At 46.8% G+C, this 17,821-nt stretch overlaps 1 protein-coding gene across 2 annotated transcripts in view; it reads left to right on the top strand.

The window, feature by feature from the left end:
- The window catches only part of LOC120017702 (attractin-like protein 1), a 314,009-nt gene that overhangs the window by 252,481 nt on the left and 43,707 nt on the right, over window positions 1-17,821 (top strand). For both annotated transcript variants that reach the window (XM_038960633.1, XM_038960634.1), the window contains one exon: window positions 1,512-1,625. In XM_038960633.1, coding sequence (XP_038816561.1) covers window positions 1,512-1,625 — 114 coding nt within the window. The remainder of the gene's footprint in view (window positions 1-1,511; window positions 1,626-17,821) is intronic.

Genomic DNA, 17,821 nt, shown 5'->3' with positions numbered 1-17,821 from the left:
TCAATGGATTCTTTCAGGTTAATTCCCAAATCCATACATACAACGCAAGACACAGCGATAACCTTCACCCTCCCCACTGCCACACCTCACATAGTCAATTCTCTAGTCTAGAGTACGGAACCTCTATCTTCACATTTCCAAAACATCGTCATCCCTCAGTAAGTTCAAGCGTAGACTAGGTTTCAGCCTGATGATCCAAACTACCAAGTAGTCTCCTCCATGTAGCCTAACTCTCTCACACACACATAATCAAACATGTTTTTTCTTGTATACTGAGTATATCATGTACATTTGTAATTAGTATGCTCTGTTTAACTGATTGAACAAACTTTCTTTGTACTATATTTGTATATTGGTTCCTGTGGAGTGGTTTTCATTTCCCTTTTAGGTTTCCAACCTCTCACAGTTTTTTTTTCATCTGTACTGTCTTGTCTTTCACTTGTTTTGTTTGGTGCGAATAAATAAAAGCTAACCCCCCCCCCCCCCCCCCCCCCCCCCCCCAAAAAGTATGTGTATACTGGGGTATTTTGAAATACAGATGGTATGATTTTCAATACCGTTTGGGGCGCCCTACAGCTTGAGGGGAGGGGTGGAGTAAATTATCTCCAGCTCAGCGCTGCGGCTATGCATTTGGTTTGATAACTTGCTAGCTAAGTGGCTAGCTTGCAAGATCAAGCTTCTTGGTTGCCACAGAGACAATCATTCTCCTTCTGAATCAAGATCCCTGCAGCCTAAATTAGTTTTTTGTGGAGGGGGGTTGTTTACGTTTGGAAAGAAATCGCACCCCTTGTGTGTACTGCCGGTAATTCCGTATACCCTGGGGGTACAGGAACGGTATAAAAACATCTGCATACCGCCCAACCCTAATAGCCTATTACCACTGTCCAGTACGGTATGTCTCAAGCAAGACTTTCTACTGAAGCTCAATGAGGAACATTGACGATGTAAGCCTAACGTTATGCATAACTGCTCTGATTTGCATAGAACAGGTGCTTACCCCCAAGCTAAAACAAGAACACTAGAAACAAAAGCCCAATAACTAACTAACTTTATTGAAGCGGAAAAAGCTTGGGAAGTGAATACGTTTTTCTGTGTCGGTGTACCTGTGTGTTTTACGTGTCTGTCGGTGTGTGTCTTTGTGTGTATCTTTGTGTGTGTATCTTTGTGTGTGTGCATGAGTGTGTGGGTGTACAGTCATATACATGAGAGAGAGAGGTGTGTGTACCAGCTCTTATCTGTACTGTGTGTCTGTGTGGTCCCTATCCAGCCAGGCCCTGCCTGTCGACACTATTGTTCCCACCCTGTCTCCGTTTTTGTTTGTTTTCTTCGGGGTGTTTGGAGCACACGTCGATAAAGAGCCGCTCAGCGTCTGACTCACAGGCTTTGTTCATCTGCCACTTCCTCATTATTAAGTTTTCCTCCCTCCTCTCTTCCCCTCTGCCTCTTTCTCCCCCACCCCTCCTACTGTTTGTCTCTTCTGCTCCCTTCTCACTCCTTGTTCCCGTCTACAGCAGCTCATGCGGGAGCGACAGCAGATGGCCAGCCGTCCCTTTGCCTCGATTGCTGTGGCGCTGGATGTAGGTGTCGACCAGGAACAGGAAGAGCTGCTGCAGGGGCTGATGGAGGTGTGTACCTTAAATGCAGTTCATTAGCATATTGTTTTCCATGGCGATGGTGACACCCTGGAATCCAGGCTTGATACCGAGATCGCCCACAGCATTCAATGTTGTGTGTAGACACTGCAGCGTGGGTGTGAAAAAGCAGGTAATTTTCACAACTTGAAATGCAAAACATATGTGGCTAACTCAAACAAGTACTGAAGGCATTGTTGGAAATCACACAACAAAGAATATGTCCAGAGTTTAGCGTGGCCTTACCCGTAAAGGCTGGTTTGTTATGAAATATGGACATTCTGAAAAGCAATTTCTTGTCCTGCTGTATTCCCTATTGGTCCATGGGTTAGGCCTTTTCACAGGTTCCTTTCCAGCACAGTTCCAGCAGCTACAGTGGATGTATAACCAGGCCAACGCAGTACAGCTTGGCTTATCTTGGCTCGGCTAGTGTCAGTAGTATGAAAAGGGTATTACTAGTTTGCCTCCAATATATGACTTTCTGAATTGTGTTTACAATCTCCCTCTATGGGTATTGGGTATGATCTGATAATCAGCCTCTGAAAATCCCTAGTGGTTGTGTGTGTTCTCCAGGTCTCTGTTTCATAAAAGATTTACTGGATCTACCACAAATCTCTAACAGTTGCTGCCTGCCGGCCAGTCCACATCTGGCTTTAGTGAAATTGATAGTGAGTTTCGGGAGACAACGTATGCTCTGAATGCATCATTTCTGTTATTAATATAGTAGATGCAGGTTAGCGTTTTTTGACATGAATCTTGTTTTGGAGGCAGCTCTGCAGAGTGGTCACTAGCTGGCACAGCCAAGTCATAAAAATGGATTTTAAACCTAACCTTAGGCTTAACCTTAACCACCCTGCTAACCCTAATGCCTAACCCTAACCTTAAATTACATTTTACAATATAGCCAATTTTGACTTTGAAGCTGGCCCATCTAGCGGAAATCGCTCAGTTCTGCCTTCAGGAATAGACTCATCCCAAGCCAATTGACTCATCCCAAGCCATAGTAGATGGTGCTATTATACTGCATGGGCACATACCCTATGTTAGCAGTAAACCCTTAGATTAGTGATTTCCCCCCCCCCAGCTAACGCTACTGCATTTATCGTCGTCCAACTCAGAATTGATTTTCTTGTTATTTTCATGTTTCTCACATTTTGAGCTCCTGAAGGTGAGAAACAATGAAATGGAACGGTATCTTCACATAAAGGTTAATTAAGTAACATTTGGTGTTGCTCCACATGGACTATTTAGCATAATTGTATATTAAATAAGAAAATAGTTTCAACTGTCATACTTGCTGATGAATGAATGTATTCATCATAGGATTTCATACCTAATTTGGACAGTTATTGTGTAACAGCAAGTTCTGGACCTGTGTTTTTATGTACAGGTGTATTTTGGCCAAATCCATTAGGAAAAGGTGTGCAGGAGGGAATTTCAAAGGTTTAATCTGCATTTTGATAAGCATATTACATTTGAATTGTATGGAAAGTGGTGGAATTTGATTAAATTCCCCCAAAATAGAGACTGGGCTGCAGGAAGGGCACACACACTAAATGAAGAATGATTGGAATGGTTAGTGTAATTTATCTAAAGCAGTGTTACGTTTCTATTTAATGGACATACCATGAGGAGGTTGGCACATTTTGCCTTACCTGTCATCTGATCAGATGGATAACGCAGTGACTTAAAGCCCTTTCTCAATGGAGCAGTTAGCTAACGTGCGCTAAGTGGAAATGACGTTTTTCACACAGCTCCTAGGTGCTGCTAAACTGTATTTCACTCTCAAGGATCCTCAAAAACTCTTCTGAGGTGAGTAATGTCTCACACAACTCGTGTGAGACGGTGTGTTTCGTGGATTCCATCCCACACCCAGCCCCTCGTAGAGAGTTCAGAACAAGCGAGATGAACTTAAGTCTTTCTGAGGTTCTCTTCAAACACAACGTTTTAAAGACATTCTCTTTTCTGTGAATCTTCAAAAAACCAGCTGCAATTATTGACATCTGGTAAAAGTCAGGCAAACAAGTGACAGTCTGTTATTTACAAAACCTGCATCTGGATCAGATCAACAAGACGGAGGTCATTGGAGGCACATATTGCTAGCAGATGTAAGATAATCTGGATTTATTAGTTTAAAATCAGATGAGTTTTCAATGAAAACCGCACAAACATAAGTTATTGTCATCAGAGTGGTCGATGGATGACAAGCTATCCAAAGTACACACTATGAAAGAGTAGGGTTAGGTTATATGGCATGTCATTAAAAAACCAAATCAAATGTCATGTGTGGGTATTTTGCCTTGGCCTACAGTATGTCTATAGTAATCTATCAGGCAGATGTTAACAGTTTATGGTTATGACACAATGATTCCAATATTGTTTGTTTAAATTAAAAGTAGGGAACTTTACAGACCATGAGTGACCTTGTTGGACTACATGTAATGAGGACATGAAAAATGGGGCCTTATGGTATAGCTGAAGAAAATGTTGCTGTTTTAAAGCTAATTTCATGGGGTTGGGAGCCTCCTAAGCTCGTGACCCCTTACAGGTGTGTGTGCTACGCCAGTGAGCCTAAGGCTAAAGGGGAGTGAAATAGGTCCTGGGCTCCAGTCATTTGTCCCCTACCCCCCTGGCGTTGATAAAGGATGTCTGGAGCTGTTATTATTCATCAGTGACCTGAGGGCTCTCTGTAAAACAGGCCTGCTAGAAGCACACCACACAACCTGAGTCAAGAGTTGAACAACACAAGCGAAAAGACAACAACCCGTTTTAATGTAAGGGCAAAAGACCCCAATCTTGAGTCTATAATAACCATAGAGTGAACTACCCGTCTAGAAGGTAAATCACACACCAGTTCCCCTTCCTCTCTTGTTTTATACTGTGGCTCAAAATAACTGGGCCACAGTATAAAACAAGAGGTAACTCATCAGCATCAATCACATCTATACAACATCCGCGTAACGTCGTAAAGCCGATGAGCCTACAGCAACGAGCATCTGTAAGACTCCCGGACGCACCTCTCCTTCCGTCCCAGAGTGATATATGGCGCTGGGTGTCATAATGCTATTTAAGGGGGAGAAATTAATCAATTTCATATCTAAGGTTTTAATGCGCTGTATTTATTTTCCAATCTGGGGGATTTCATACGCTGTGGATGGAGCAGTGAGGAGATAAAGAATATTTATGATACCTGGGATAAAAAGGCTGTGTGGTTTATCAGCACCCACAAAGCCTTTCATCAGAGAGGGAGCAGGGGAGAGGGAACACAGATCAGCACCCACAAAGCCTTTCATCAGAGAGGGAGCAGGGGAGAGGGAACACAGATCAGCACCCACAAAGCCTTTCATCAGAGAGGGAGCAGGGGAGAGGGAACACAGATGAAATAAACCTGTGTCTTCAGTAACACACATGTAGAAATACATGAAAACACACACAAACACACACCTTCCATCATTGTCAATTATTAATTGGACATAGGTTTACTTTGCAGTAACCTGTGCCTCTGTTCTCAACCAAGTTTAAAGTTTAGAAAGGCGGGCAAAAGCTTGAGTCTTGGCACATGTTGCAGTGTTATTAACTCTCACCCTTTGTCAATAGCAGCTCGGTCAGAACAAACACATTCCTCCTAATGTTCTATTTGCGTTGAGCACAAAGCCTGGACTATTACAATGGTGGCCAAAGCATATTTCAGTGCTATGATGGAGTCACCTGCTGATTCAGCTGGGTAAACTGACTCCCAGCCTCTCTCTTTCCCATTTGTCCATAACTATCAATCTCAGCTGAGCAAACACTGTGTTTTGGTGGCAAATATGGAAAATTCTGCAGTGATGGATCTTCCTGGATGGTATTCTGCTTTCCGTGAGGGTAGAAACCTGTCTTACTATTCTGTCTCTCCTTCCCCGTAGCAGTTTGTTTATTCGGAAACAGCAGGTGGGGACGTTTTTACTTGTTTGAGAAACGATGCTTGTCCCAAGCTGAACTTATTTTTTGTACGCTCCTCTGTTGAGCTTCTTCATTTGAAGGGCGAAATGCTGTGAGAACTAAAAATGTGGAGCTTGTTCTTGGCCGTTATGGACACATTCTTGTCTTTTTAAATATACCTGGTCTCATCCTTGTGGATCCTTGTCAACCATACCGTTTCACAAGGGCAAACGCAGGCCTTCCATCTAACTGTGGTAAGCCTGCCATGTTACGTTATGTTTTGTTTTGGGTCTGAATATCCAGCTATTTATTTCCCAGTCACGGTACTGCAATTCAAACTCTATAATTCCTCCCAGATCCACACACCATGAAGGGCTCGCATGAAACATCCATAAATAACAGCTTCAGTCTCCCCCTGAAGACCTGCACCCTGTTCACCCTGCTTTACAAGCTCCTCTAAAGGTAACCTACAGGTCAGCCAGGGAGAGGCTTTGAGAGGATCAGTGGAGCCGACCCTCTGCCTTTCCTCACAGATCCCTCCCTCAATTCCTTCCCTCCCTCCATTCCCTCCCTCCCCTTCCTTCACTCCCTTCCTTCACTCCTCCTCCGGAGCGTAATGGTTTGCCTGTCTCCTCTCCGGCTGTCTCAGATTCAACTGACCTAGCAAACGGTCACGTTAAGACTGAAACATTGGATACATCATTTTCATAGGGCTTTGCTTAGTGTTTGAGGCGAGAACAGGACAGAACATATCTGATTTACAACCAGTGCAGCGCAGGCCTGTGTTCCAGATGTATGGGCTGGGTTCCAAATGTATGGGCTGGGTTCCAGATGTATGGGCTGGGTACCAGATGTATGGGCTGTGTTCCAGATGCGTGGGCTGGGTACTACTTCTATGGGCTGTGTTCCAGATGTATGGGCTGGGTACCAGATGTTTGGGCTGGGTTCCAGAGGTATGGGATGGGTACCAGAGGCTGGGTACCAGATGTATGGGCTGAGTACCAGATGTATGGGCTGGGTACCAGATGTATGGGCTGGGTAGCAGAGGCTGGGTACCAGTTGTATGGGCTGGGTACCAGATGTATGGGCTGGGTAGCAGAAGCTGGGTATCAGTTGGATGGGCTGGGTACCAGATGTACGGGCTGGGTAGCAGAGGCTGAGTACCAGATGTACGGGCTGGGTAACAGAGGCTGAGTGCAAGATGTGTGGGCTGAGTACCAGATGTGTGGGCTGAGTACCAGATGTGTGGGCTGAGTACCAGATGTATGGGATGGGTACCAGATGTGTGGGCTGGGTACAAGATGTATGGGCTGGGGAGCAGATGCTCTGTACCAGTTGTATGGGCTGGGTACCAGTTGTATGGGCTGGGTACCAGTTGTATGGGCTGGGTAGCAGAGGCTGGGTACCAGTTGTATGGGCTGGGTACCAGATGTATGGGCTGGGTACCAGATGTATGGGCTGGGTAGCAGAAGCTGGGTACCAGATGTATAGGCTGGGTTCCAGAGGTATGGGCTGGGTATCAGTTGGATGGGCTGGGTACCAGATGTACGGGCTGAGTAGCAGAGGCTGAGTACCAGATGTACGGGCTCGGTACCAGATGTATGGGCTGTGTACCAGAGGTATGGGCTGGGTACCAGAGGCTGCGTACCGGATGTATGGGCTGCGTACCGGATGTATGGGCTGCATACCAGTTGTATGGACTGAGTACCAGATGTATGGGCTGTGTACCCGATGTATGGGCTGTGTACCAGATGTATGGGCTCGGTACCAGAGGTATGGGCTGGGTACCAGAGGCTGCGTACCGGATGTATGGGCTGCGTACCGGATGTATGGGCTGCATACCAGTTGTATGGACTGAGTACCAGATGTATGGGCTGTGTACCCGATGTATGGGCTGTGTACCAGAGGTATGGGCTGGGTACCAGAGGCTGGGTACCAGAGGTTTGGGCTGCGTACCAGATGTTTGGGCTGCGTACCAGATGTATGGGCTGCGTACCAGATGTATGGGCTGCGTACCAGATGTATGCGCTGCGAACCAGATGTATGGGCTGCGTACCAGATGTATGGGCTGGGTACAAGATGTATGGGCTGGGTACCAGATGTATGGGCTGAGTACCAGATGTATGGGCTGAGTACCAGATGTATGGGCTGGGTACCAGATGTATGTGCTGGGTAGCAGAGGCTGGGTACCAGATGTATGGGCTGGGTACCAGATGTATGGGCTGGGTACCAGTTGTATGGGCTGGGTAGCAGAAGCTGGGTACCAGATGTATGGGCTGATATACTCTTAAGGATCGGCTATGAAAAGCCAACTGACATTTACTCCTGATTATTATTTGACCATGCTGGTCATTTATGAACATTTGAACATCTTGGCCATGTTCTGTTATAATCTCCACCCGGCACAGCCAGAAGAGGACTGGCCACCCCTCATAGCCTGGTTCCTCTCTAGGTTTCTTCCTAGGTTTTGGCCTTTCTAGGGAGTTTTTCCTAGCCGCCGTGCTTCTACACCTGCATTGCTTGCTGTTTGTGGTTTTAGGCTGGGTTTCTGTACAGCACTTCGAGATATTAGCTGATGTACGAAGGGCTATATAAAATAAACTTGATTTGATGTATGGGCTGGGTAGCAGAGGCTGGGTACCAGTTCTATGGGCTGGTTTCCAGAGGTATGGGCTGGGTATCAGTTGGATGGGCTGGGTACCAGATGAACGGGCTGGGTAGCAGAGGCTGAGTACCAGATGTACGGGCTGGGTACAAGATTTATGGGCTGGGTACCAGATATATGGGCTGGGTACCAGATGTATGGGCTGGGTAGCAAATGTATGGGCTGGGTACAAGATGTATGGACTGGGTACCAGATGTGTGGGCTGGGTACCAGATGTATGGGCTAGTTTCCAGAAGTATAAGCTGGGTATCAGTTGGATGGGCTGGGTACCAGATGTACGGGCTGGGTAGCAGAGGCTGAGTACCAGATGTACGGGCTGGCTACCAGATGTACGGGCTGGTTACCAGATGTATGGGCTGAGTACCAGATGTATGGGCTGGGTACCAGATGTGTGGGCTGTGTACCAGAGGTATGGGCTGGGTACCAGAGGCTGCGTACCGGATGTATGGGCTGCGTACCGGATGTATGGGCTGCATACCAGTTGTATGGACTGAGTACCAGATGTATGGGCTGTGTACCCGATGTATGGGCTGTGTACCAGATGTATGGGCTCGGTACCAGATGTATGGGCTGTGTACCAGAGGTATGGGCTGGGTACCAGAGGCTGCGTACCGGATGTATGGGCTGCGTACCGGATGTATGGGCTGCATACCAGTTGTATGGACTGAGTACCAGATGTATGGGCTGTGTACCCGATGTATGGGCTGTGTACCAGAGGTATGGGCTGGGTACCAGAGGCTGGGTACCAGAGGTTTGGGCTGCGTACCAGATGTTTGGGCTGCGTACCAGATGTATGGGCTGCGTACCAGATGTATGGGCTGCGTACCAGATGTATGCGCTGCGAACCAGATGTATGGGCTGCGTACCAGATGTATGGGCTGGGTACAAGATGTATGGGCTGGGTACCAGATGTATGGGCTGAGTACCAGATGTATGGGCTGAGTACCAGATGTATGGGCTGGGTACCAGATGTATGTGCTGGGTAGCAGAGGCTGGGTACCAGATGTATGGGCTGGGTACCAGATGTATGGGCTGGGTACCAGTTGTATGGGCTGGGTAGCAGAGGCTGGGTACCAGTTGTATGGGCTGGGTAGCAGAAGCTGGGTACCAGATGTATGGGCTGATATACTCTTAAGGATCGGCTATGAAAAGCCAACTGACATTTACTCCTGATTATTATTTGACCATGCTGGTCATTTATGAACATTTGAACATCTTGGCCATGTTCTGTTATAATCTCCACCCGGCACAGCCAGAAGAGGACTGGCCACCCCTCATAGCCTGGTTCCTCTCTAGGTTTCTTCCTAGGTTTTGGCCTTTCTAGGGAGTTTTTCCTAGCCGCCGTGCTTCTACACCTGCATTGCTTGCTGTTTGTGGTTTTAGGCTGGGTTTCTGTACAGCACTTCGAGATATTAGCTGATGTACGAAGGGCTATATAAAATAAACTTGATTTGATGTATGGGCTGGGTAGCAGAGGCTGGGTACCAGTTCTATGGGCTGGTTTCCAGAGGTATGGGCTGGGTATCAGTTGGATGGGCTGGGTACCAGATGAACGGGCTGGGTAGCAGAGGCTGAGTACCAGATGTACGGGCTGGGTACAAGATTTATGGGCTGGGTACCAGATATATGGGCTGGGTACCAGATGTATGGGCTGGGTAGCAAATGTATGGGCTGGGTACAAGATGTATGGACTGGGTACCAGATGTGTGGGCTGGGTACCAGATGTATGGGCTAGTTTCCAGAAGTATAAGCTGGGTATCAGTTGGATGGGCTGGGTACCAGATGTACGGGCTGGGTAGCAGAGGCTGAGTACCAGATGTACGGGCTGGCTACCAGATGTACGGGCTGGTTACCAGATGTATGGGCTGAGTACCAGATGTATGGGCTGGGTACCAGATGTGTGGGCTGGGTACCAGATGTGTGGGCTGAGTACCAGATGTATGGGCTGGGTACCAGATGTGTGGGCTGGGTACCAGATGTGTGGGCTGGGTACCAGATGTGTGGGCTGAGTACCAGATGTATGGGCTGGGTACCAGATGTATGGGCTGGGTACCAGATGTGTGGGCTGGGTACCAGATGTGTGGGCTGAGTACCAGATGTGTGGGCTGGGTACCAGATGTGTGGGCTGGGTACCAGATGTGTGGGCTGGGTACCAGATGTGTGGGCTGAGTACCAGATGTATGGGCTGAGTACCAGATGTATGGGCTGAGTACCAGAGGTATGGGCTGTGTGGGCTGGGTACCAGATGTGTGGGCTGGGTACCAGATGTGTGGGCTGGGTACCAGATGTATGGGCTGGGTAGCAGATGCTGTGTACCAGTTGTATGGGCTGTGTACCAGATGTATGGGCTGGGTACCAGATGTATGGGCTGGGTAGCAGAGGCTGGGTACCAATTGTATGGGCTGGGTACCAGTTGTATGGGCTGGGTACCAGTTGTATGGGCTGGGTACCAGATGTATGGGCTGGGTAGCAGAAGCTGGGTACCAGATGTATGGGCTGGGTTCCAGAGGTATGGGCTGGGTATCAGTTGTATGGGCTAGGTACCAGATGTATGGGCTGGGTACCAGATGTATGGGCTGGGTTCCAGAGGTATGGGCTGGGTACCAGTTGTATGGGCTGGGTACCAGTTGTATGGGCTGGGTAGTAGAAGCTGGGTACCAGATGTATGGGCTGGGTTCCAGAGGTATGTGCTGGGTATCAGTTGGATGGGCTGGGTACCAGATGTACGAGCTGGGTAGCAAAGGCTGAGTACCAGATGTACGGCCTGGGTACCAGATTTATGGGCTGGGTACCAGAGGCTGGGTACCAGTTGTGGGTGCTGGGTACTGATCCGTGGTTATGGGATGTAAAGAGACAGTGATGAAACTGAATATGTGGACTTGCATTTTTGACAGTGTCTCATAGAACCGCCTATTGGCACGAGGACAAGTACAAATCATTCTGCTATTGGCTGTTATTGACACTGTCTTTGTGATAGGAGGAAAATGGGCTCTGTCATTGTTTAGTAGTGAGTCTGGGCAGGTTAACATTGACACTAGACATGATAATGGTTTTCTGATGTCCCATTGCAGGATGCCTAGTATCACCGAACCCTAACCCACTGAATGCCAAAATGATTGCTGCATACTATTCAGCCAACATTATTGCCAAACTGGTTATATGTGGGTGGCAGGTTGCCTAGCGGTTAAGAGCGTTGGGACAGTAACCGAAAGGTCGCTGGTTCGAATACCCTAGCCGACTTGGTAAAAAAGCTGTCTGTGCCCTTGAGCAAGTACCCTAATTGCTCCTGTAAGTTGCTCTGGATACGAGCATCTGCTAAATGTAACTGTGTGTGTCTGTGTATCTGTCAATGACACACGGTGCCATTCTATCCAGGGTAGGTCTGACATGTTCAACCATTGATGCATAATGAATTTGTTCTTGAAGAGACCTTCATCACCATTTTGCCTCTACAGTCATTACACGCAATCAGGCTACAGTGAACTTGCTGCAAGCAGATGGACCTCAATAGTCCTGTGGATCAGAGGTTATCGTTTGATTGCATTAATCAGTCCATTAGCGTGCGCTAGCTGCTGTTGTGTCAACAGAGGTGGAACTTCTAGGTCTGTGTGTGCAGGCAGGGTTATGACAGATATGGAGGGTTTAAAGACATGCAGGCAGGGTTATGACAGATATGGAGGGTTTAAAGACATGCAGGCAGGGTTATGACAGATATGGAGGGTATAAAGACATTTAGGCAGGGTTATGACAGATATGGAGGGTATAAAGACATGCAGGCAGGGTTATGACAGATATGGAGGGTTTAAAGACATGCAGGCAGGGTTATGACAGATATGGAGGGTATAAAGACATGCAGGCAGGGTTATGACAGATATGGAGGGTTTAAAGACATGCAGGCAGGGTTATGACAGATATGGAGGGTTTAAAGACATGCAGGCAGGGTTATGACAGATATGGAGGGTATAACGACATGCAGGCAGGGTTATGACAGATATGGAGGGTTTAAAGACATGCAGGCAGGGTTATGACAGATATGGAGGGTATAACGACATGCAGGCAGGGTTATGACAGATATGGAGGGTATAAAGACGTGCAGGCAGGGTTATGACATATGGACGGTTTAAAGACATGCAGGCAGGGTTATGACAGATATGGAGGGTTTAAAGACATGCAGGCAGGGTTATGACAGATATGGAGGGTATAACGACATGCAGGCAGGGTTATGACAGATATGGAGGGTATAAAGACATGCAGGCAGGGTTATGACAGATATGGAGGGTTTAAAGACATGCAGGCAGGGTTATGACAGATATGGAGGGTATAACGACGTGCAGGCAGGGTTATGACAGATATGGAGGGTTTAAAGACATGCAGGCAGGGTTATGACAGATATGGAGGGTATAAAGACATGCAGGCAGGGTTATGACAGATATGGAGAGTATAACGACATGCAGGCAGGGTTATGACAGATATGGAGGGTTTAAAGACATGCAGGCAGGGTTATGACAGATATGGAGGGTTTAAAGACATGCAGGCAGGGTTATGACAGATATGGAGGGTATAAAGACGTGCAGGCAGGGTTATGACAGATATGGAGGGTATAAAGACATGCAGGCAGGGTTATGACAGATATGGAGGGTATAACGACATGCAGGCAGGGTTATGACAGATATGGAGGGTTTAAAGACATGCAGGCAGGGTTATGACAGATATGGAGGGTATAACGACATGTAGGCAGGGTTATGACAGATATGGAGGGTATAACGACATGCAGGCAGGGTTATGACAGATATGGAGGGTATAACGACATGTAGGCAGGGTTATGACAGATATGGAGGGTATAAAGACATGCAGGCAGGGTTATGACAGATATGGAGGGTATAAAGACATGCAGGCAGGGTTATGACAGATATGGAGGGTTTAAAGACATGCAGGCAGGGTTATGACAGATATGGAGGGTATAAAGACATGCAGGCAGGGTTATGAAAGATATGGAGGGTTTAAAGACATGCAGGCAGGGTTATGACAGATATGGAGGGTATAAAGACATGCAGGCAGGGTTATGACAGATATGGAGGGTATAAAGACATGCAGGCAGGGTTATGACAGATATGGAGGGTTTAAAGACATGCAGGCAGGGTTATGACAGATATGGAGGGTTTAAAGACATGCAGGCAGGGTTATGACAGATATGGAGGGTATAAAGACATGCAGGCAGGGTTATGACAGATATGGAGGGTTTAAAGACATGCAGGCAGGGTTATGACAGATATGGAGGGTATAACGACGTGCAGGCAGGGTTATGACAGATATGGAGGGTTTAAAGACATGCAGGCAGGGTTATGACAGATGGAGGGTTTAAAGACATGCAGGCAGGGTTATGACAGATATGGAGGGTATAACGACATGCAGGCAGGGTTATGACAGATATGGAGGGTTTAAAGACATGCAGGCAGGGTTATGACAGATATGGAGGGTTTAAAGACATGCAGGCAGGGTTATGACAGATATGGAGGGTTTAAAGACATGCAGGCAGGGTTATGACAGATATGGAGGGTATAAAGACATTTAGGCAGGGTTATGACAGATATGGAGGGTTTAAAGACATGCAGGCAGGGTTATGACAGATATGGAGGGTTTAAAGACATGCAGGCAGGGTTATGACAGATATGGAGGGTTTAAAGACATGCAGGCAGGGTTATGACAGATATGGAGGGTATAAAGACATGCAGGCAGGGTTATGACAGATATGGAGGGTATAACGACATGCAGGCAGGGTTATGACAGATATGGAGGGTTTAAAGACATGCAGGCAGGGTTATGACAGATATGGAGGGTTTAAAGACATGCAGGCAGGGTTATGACAGATATGGAGGGTTTAAAGACATGCAGGCAGGGTTATGACAGATATGGAGGGTATAACGACATGCAGGCAGGGTTATGACAGATATGGAGGGTTTGAAGACATGCAGGCAGGGTTATGACAGATATGGAGGGTATAACGACATGCAGGCAGGGTTATGACAGATATGGAGGGTATAAAGACGTGCAGGCAGGGTTATGACATGTGGAGGGTTTAAAGACATGCAGGCAGGGTTATGACAGATATGGAGGGTTTAAAGACATGCAGGCAGGGTTATGACAGATATGGAGGGTATAACGACATGCAGGCAGGGTTATGACAGATATGGAGGGTTTAAAGACATGCAGGCAGGGTTATGACAGATATGGAGGGTATAACGAATTGCAGGCAGGGTTATGACAGATATGGAGGGTTTAAAGACATGCAGGCAGGGTTATGACAGATATGGAGGGTATAAAGACATGCAGGCAGGGTTATGACAGATATGGAGAGTATAACGACATGCAGGCAGGGTTATGACAGATATGGAGAGTATAACGACATGCAGGCAGGGTTATGACAGATATGGAGGGTTTAAAGACATGCAGGCAGGGTTATGACAAATATGGAGAGTATAAAGACATGCAGGCAGGGTTATGACAGATATGGAGGGTATAACGACATGCAGTCAGGGTTATGACAGATATGGAGGGTATAAAGACATGCAGGCAGGGTTATGACAGATATGGAGGGTATAAAGACATGCAGGCAGGGTTATGACAGATATGGAGGGTTTAACGACGTGCAGGCAGGGTTATGACAGATATGGAGGGTATAAAGACATGCAGGCAGGGTTATGACAGATATGGAGGGTATAAAGACATGCAGGCAGGGTTATGACAGATATGGAGGGTTTAAAGACATGCAGGCAGGGTTATGACAGATATGGAGGGTATAAAGACATGCAGGCAGGGTTATGACAGATATGGAGGGTATAAAGACATGCAGGCAGGGTTATGACAGATATGGAGGGTTTAAAGACATGCAGGCAGGGTTATGACAGATATGGAGGGTTTAAAGACATGCAGGCAGGGTTATGACAGATATGGAGGGTATAAAGACATGCAGGCAGGGTTATGACAGATATGGAGGGTATAAAGACATGTAGGCAGGGTTATGACAGATATGGAGGGTATAAAGACATGCAGGCAGGGTTATGACAGATATGGAGAGTATAAAGACATGCAGGCAGGGTTATGACAGATATGGAGGGTTTAAAGACATGCAGGCAGGGTTATGACAGATATGGAGGGTTTAAAGACATGCAGGCAGGGTTATGACAGATATGGAGGGTATAACGACATGCAGGCAGGGTTATGACAGATATGGAGGGTTTAAAGACATGCAGGCAGGGTTATGACAGATATGGAGGGTTTAAAGACATGCAGGCAGGGTTATGACAGATATGGAGGGTTTAAAGACATGCAGGCAGGGTTATGACAGATATGGAGGGTATAACGACATGCAGGCAGGGTTATGACAGATATGGAGGGTTTAAAGACATGCAGGCAGGGTTATGACAGATATGGAGGGTATAACGACATGCAGGCAGGGTTATGACAGATATGGAGGGTATAAAGACGTGCAGGCAGGGTTATGACATGTGGAGGGTTTAAAGACATGCAGGCAGGGTTATGACAGATATGGAGGGTTTAAAGACATGCAGGCAGGGTTATGACAGATATGGAGGGTATAACGACATGCAGGCAGGGTTATGACAGATATGGAGGGTTTAAAGACATGCAGGCAGGGTTATGACAGATATGGAGGGTATAACGAATTGCAGGCAGGGTTATGACAGATATGGAGGGTTTAAAGACATGCAGGCAGGGTTATGACAGATATGGAGGGTATAAAGACATGCAGGCAGGGTTATGACAGATATGGAGAGTATAACGACATGCAGGCAGGGTTATGACAGATATGGAGAGTATAACGACATGCAGGCAGGGTTATGACAGATATGGAGGGTTTAAAGACATGCAGGCAGGGTTATGACAGATATGGAGAGTATAAAGACATGCAGGCAGGGTTATGACAGATATGGAGGGTATAACGACATGCAGGCAGGGTTATGACAGATATGGAGGGTATAAAGACATGCAGGCAGGGTTATGACAGATATGGAGGGTATAAAGACATGCAGGCAGGGTTATGACAGATATGGAGGGTTTAACGACGTGCAGGCAGGGTTATGACAGATATGGAGGGTATAAAGACATGCAGGCAGGGTTATGACAGATATGGAGGGTATAAAGACATGCAGGCAGGGTTATGACAGATATGGAGGGTTTAAAGACATGCAGGCAGGGTTATGACAGATATGGAGGGTATAAAGACATGCAGGCAGGGTTATGACAGATATGGAGGGTATAAAGACATGCAGGCAGGGTTATGACAGATATGGAGGGTTTAAAGACATGCAGGCAGGGTTATGACAGATATGGAGGGTTTAAAGACATGCAGGCAGGGTTATGACAGATATGGAGGGTATAAAGACATGCAGGCAGGGTTATGACAGATATGGAGGGTATAAAGACATGTAGGCAGGGTTATGACAGATATGGAGGGTATAAAGACATGCAGGCAGGGTTATGACAGATATGGAGAGTATAAAGACATGCAGGCAGGGTTATGACAGATATGGAGGGTTTAAAGACATTTAGGCAGGGTTTGACAGATATGGAGGTTTAAAGACATGCAGGCAGGGTTATGACAGATATGGAGGGTATAACGACGTGCAGGCAGGGTTATGACAGATATGGAGGTTTAAAGACATGCAGGCAGGGTTATGACAGATATGGAGGGTTTAAAGACATGCAAGCAGGGTTATGACAGATATGGAGGGTATAACGACATGCAGGCAGGGTTATGACAGATATGGAGGGTTTAAAAGACATGCAGGCAGGGTTATGACAGATATGGAGGGTTTAAAGACATGCAGGCAGGGTTATGACAGATATGGAGGGTTTAAAGACATGCAGGCAGGGTTATGACAGATATGGAGGGTATAAAGACATGCAGGCAGGGTTATGACAGATATGGAGGGTATAAAGACATGCAGGCAGGGTTATGACAGATATGGAGGGTTTAACGACGTGCAGGCAGGGTTATGACAGATATGGAGGTATAAACATGCAGGCAGGGTTATGACAGATATGGAGGGTATAAAGACATGCAGGCAGGGTTATGACAGATATGGAGGGTTTAAAGACATGCAGGCAGGGTTATGACAGATATGGAGGGTATAAAGACAGCAGGCAGGGTTATGACAGATATGGAGGGTTTAAAGACATGCAGGCAGGGTTATGACAGATATGGAGGGTATAAAGACATGCATGCAGGGTTATGACAGATATGGAGGGTATAACGACATGCAGGCAGGGTTATGACAGATATGGAGGGTTTAAAGACATGCAGGCAGGGTTATGACAGATATGGAGGGTTTAAAGACATGCAGGCAGGGTTATGACAGATATGGAGGGTTTAAAGACATGCAGGCAGGGTTATGACAGATATGGAGGGTATAACGACATGCAGGCAGGGTTATGACAGATATGGAGGGTTTAAAGACATGCAGGCAGGGTTATGACAGATATGGAGGGTATAACGACATGCAGGCAGGGTTATGACAGATATGGAGGGTATAAGACATGCAGCAGGTTATGACAGATATGGAGGGTATAACGACATGCAGGCAGG

This window comes from Salvelinus namaycush, chromosome 22 (genome assembly GCF_016432855.1).
Source record: "Salvelinus namaycush isolate Seneca chromosome 22, SaNama_1.0, whole genome shotgun sequence".
NCBI classification, from domain to species: Eukaryota; Metazoa; Chordata; class Actinopteri; order Salmoniformes; family Salmonidae; genus Salvelinus; species Salvelinus namaycush.
The sequence above is the reverse complement of the archived record's forward strand: the minus strand, read 5'-3'. Positions and strand labels throughout refer to the sequence as shown.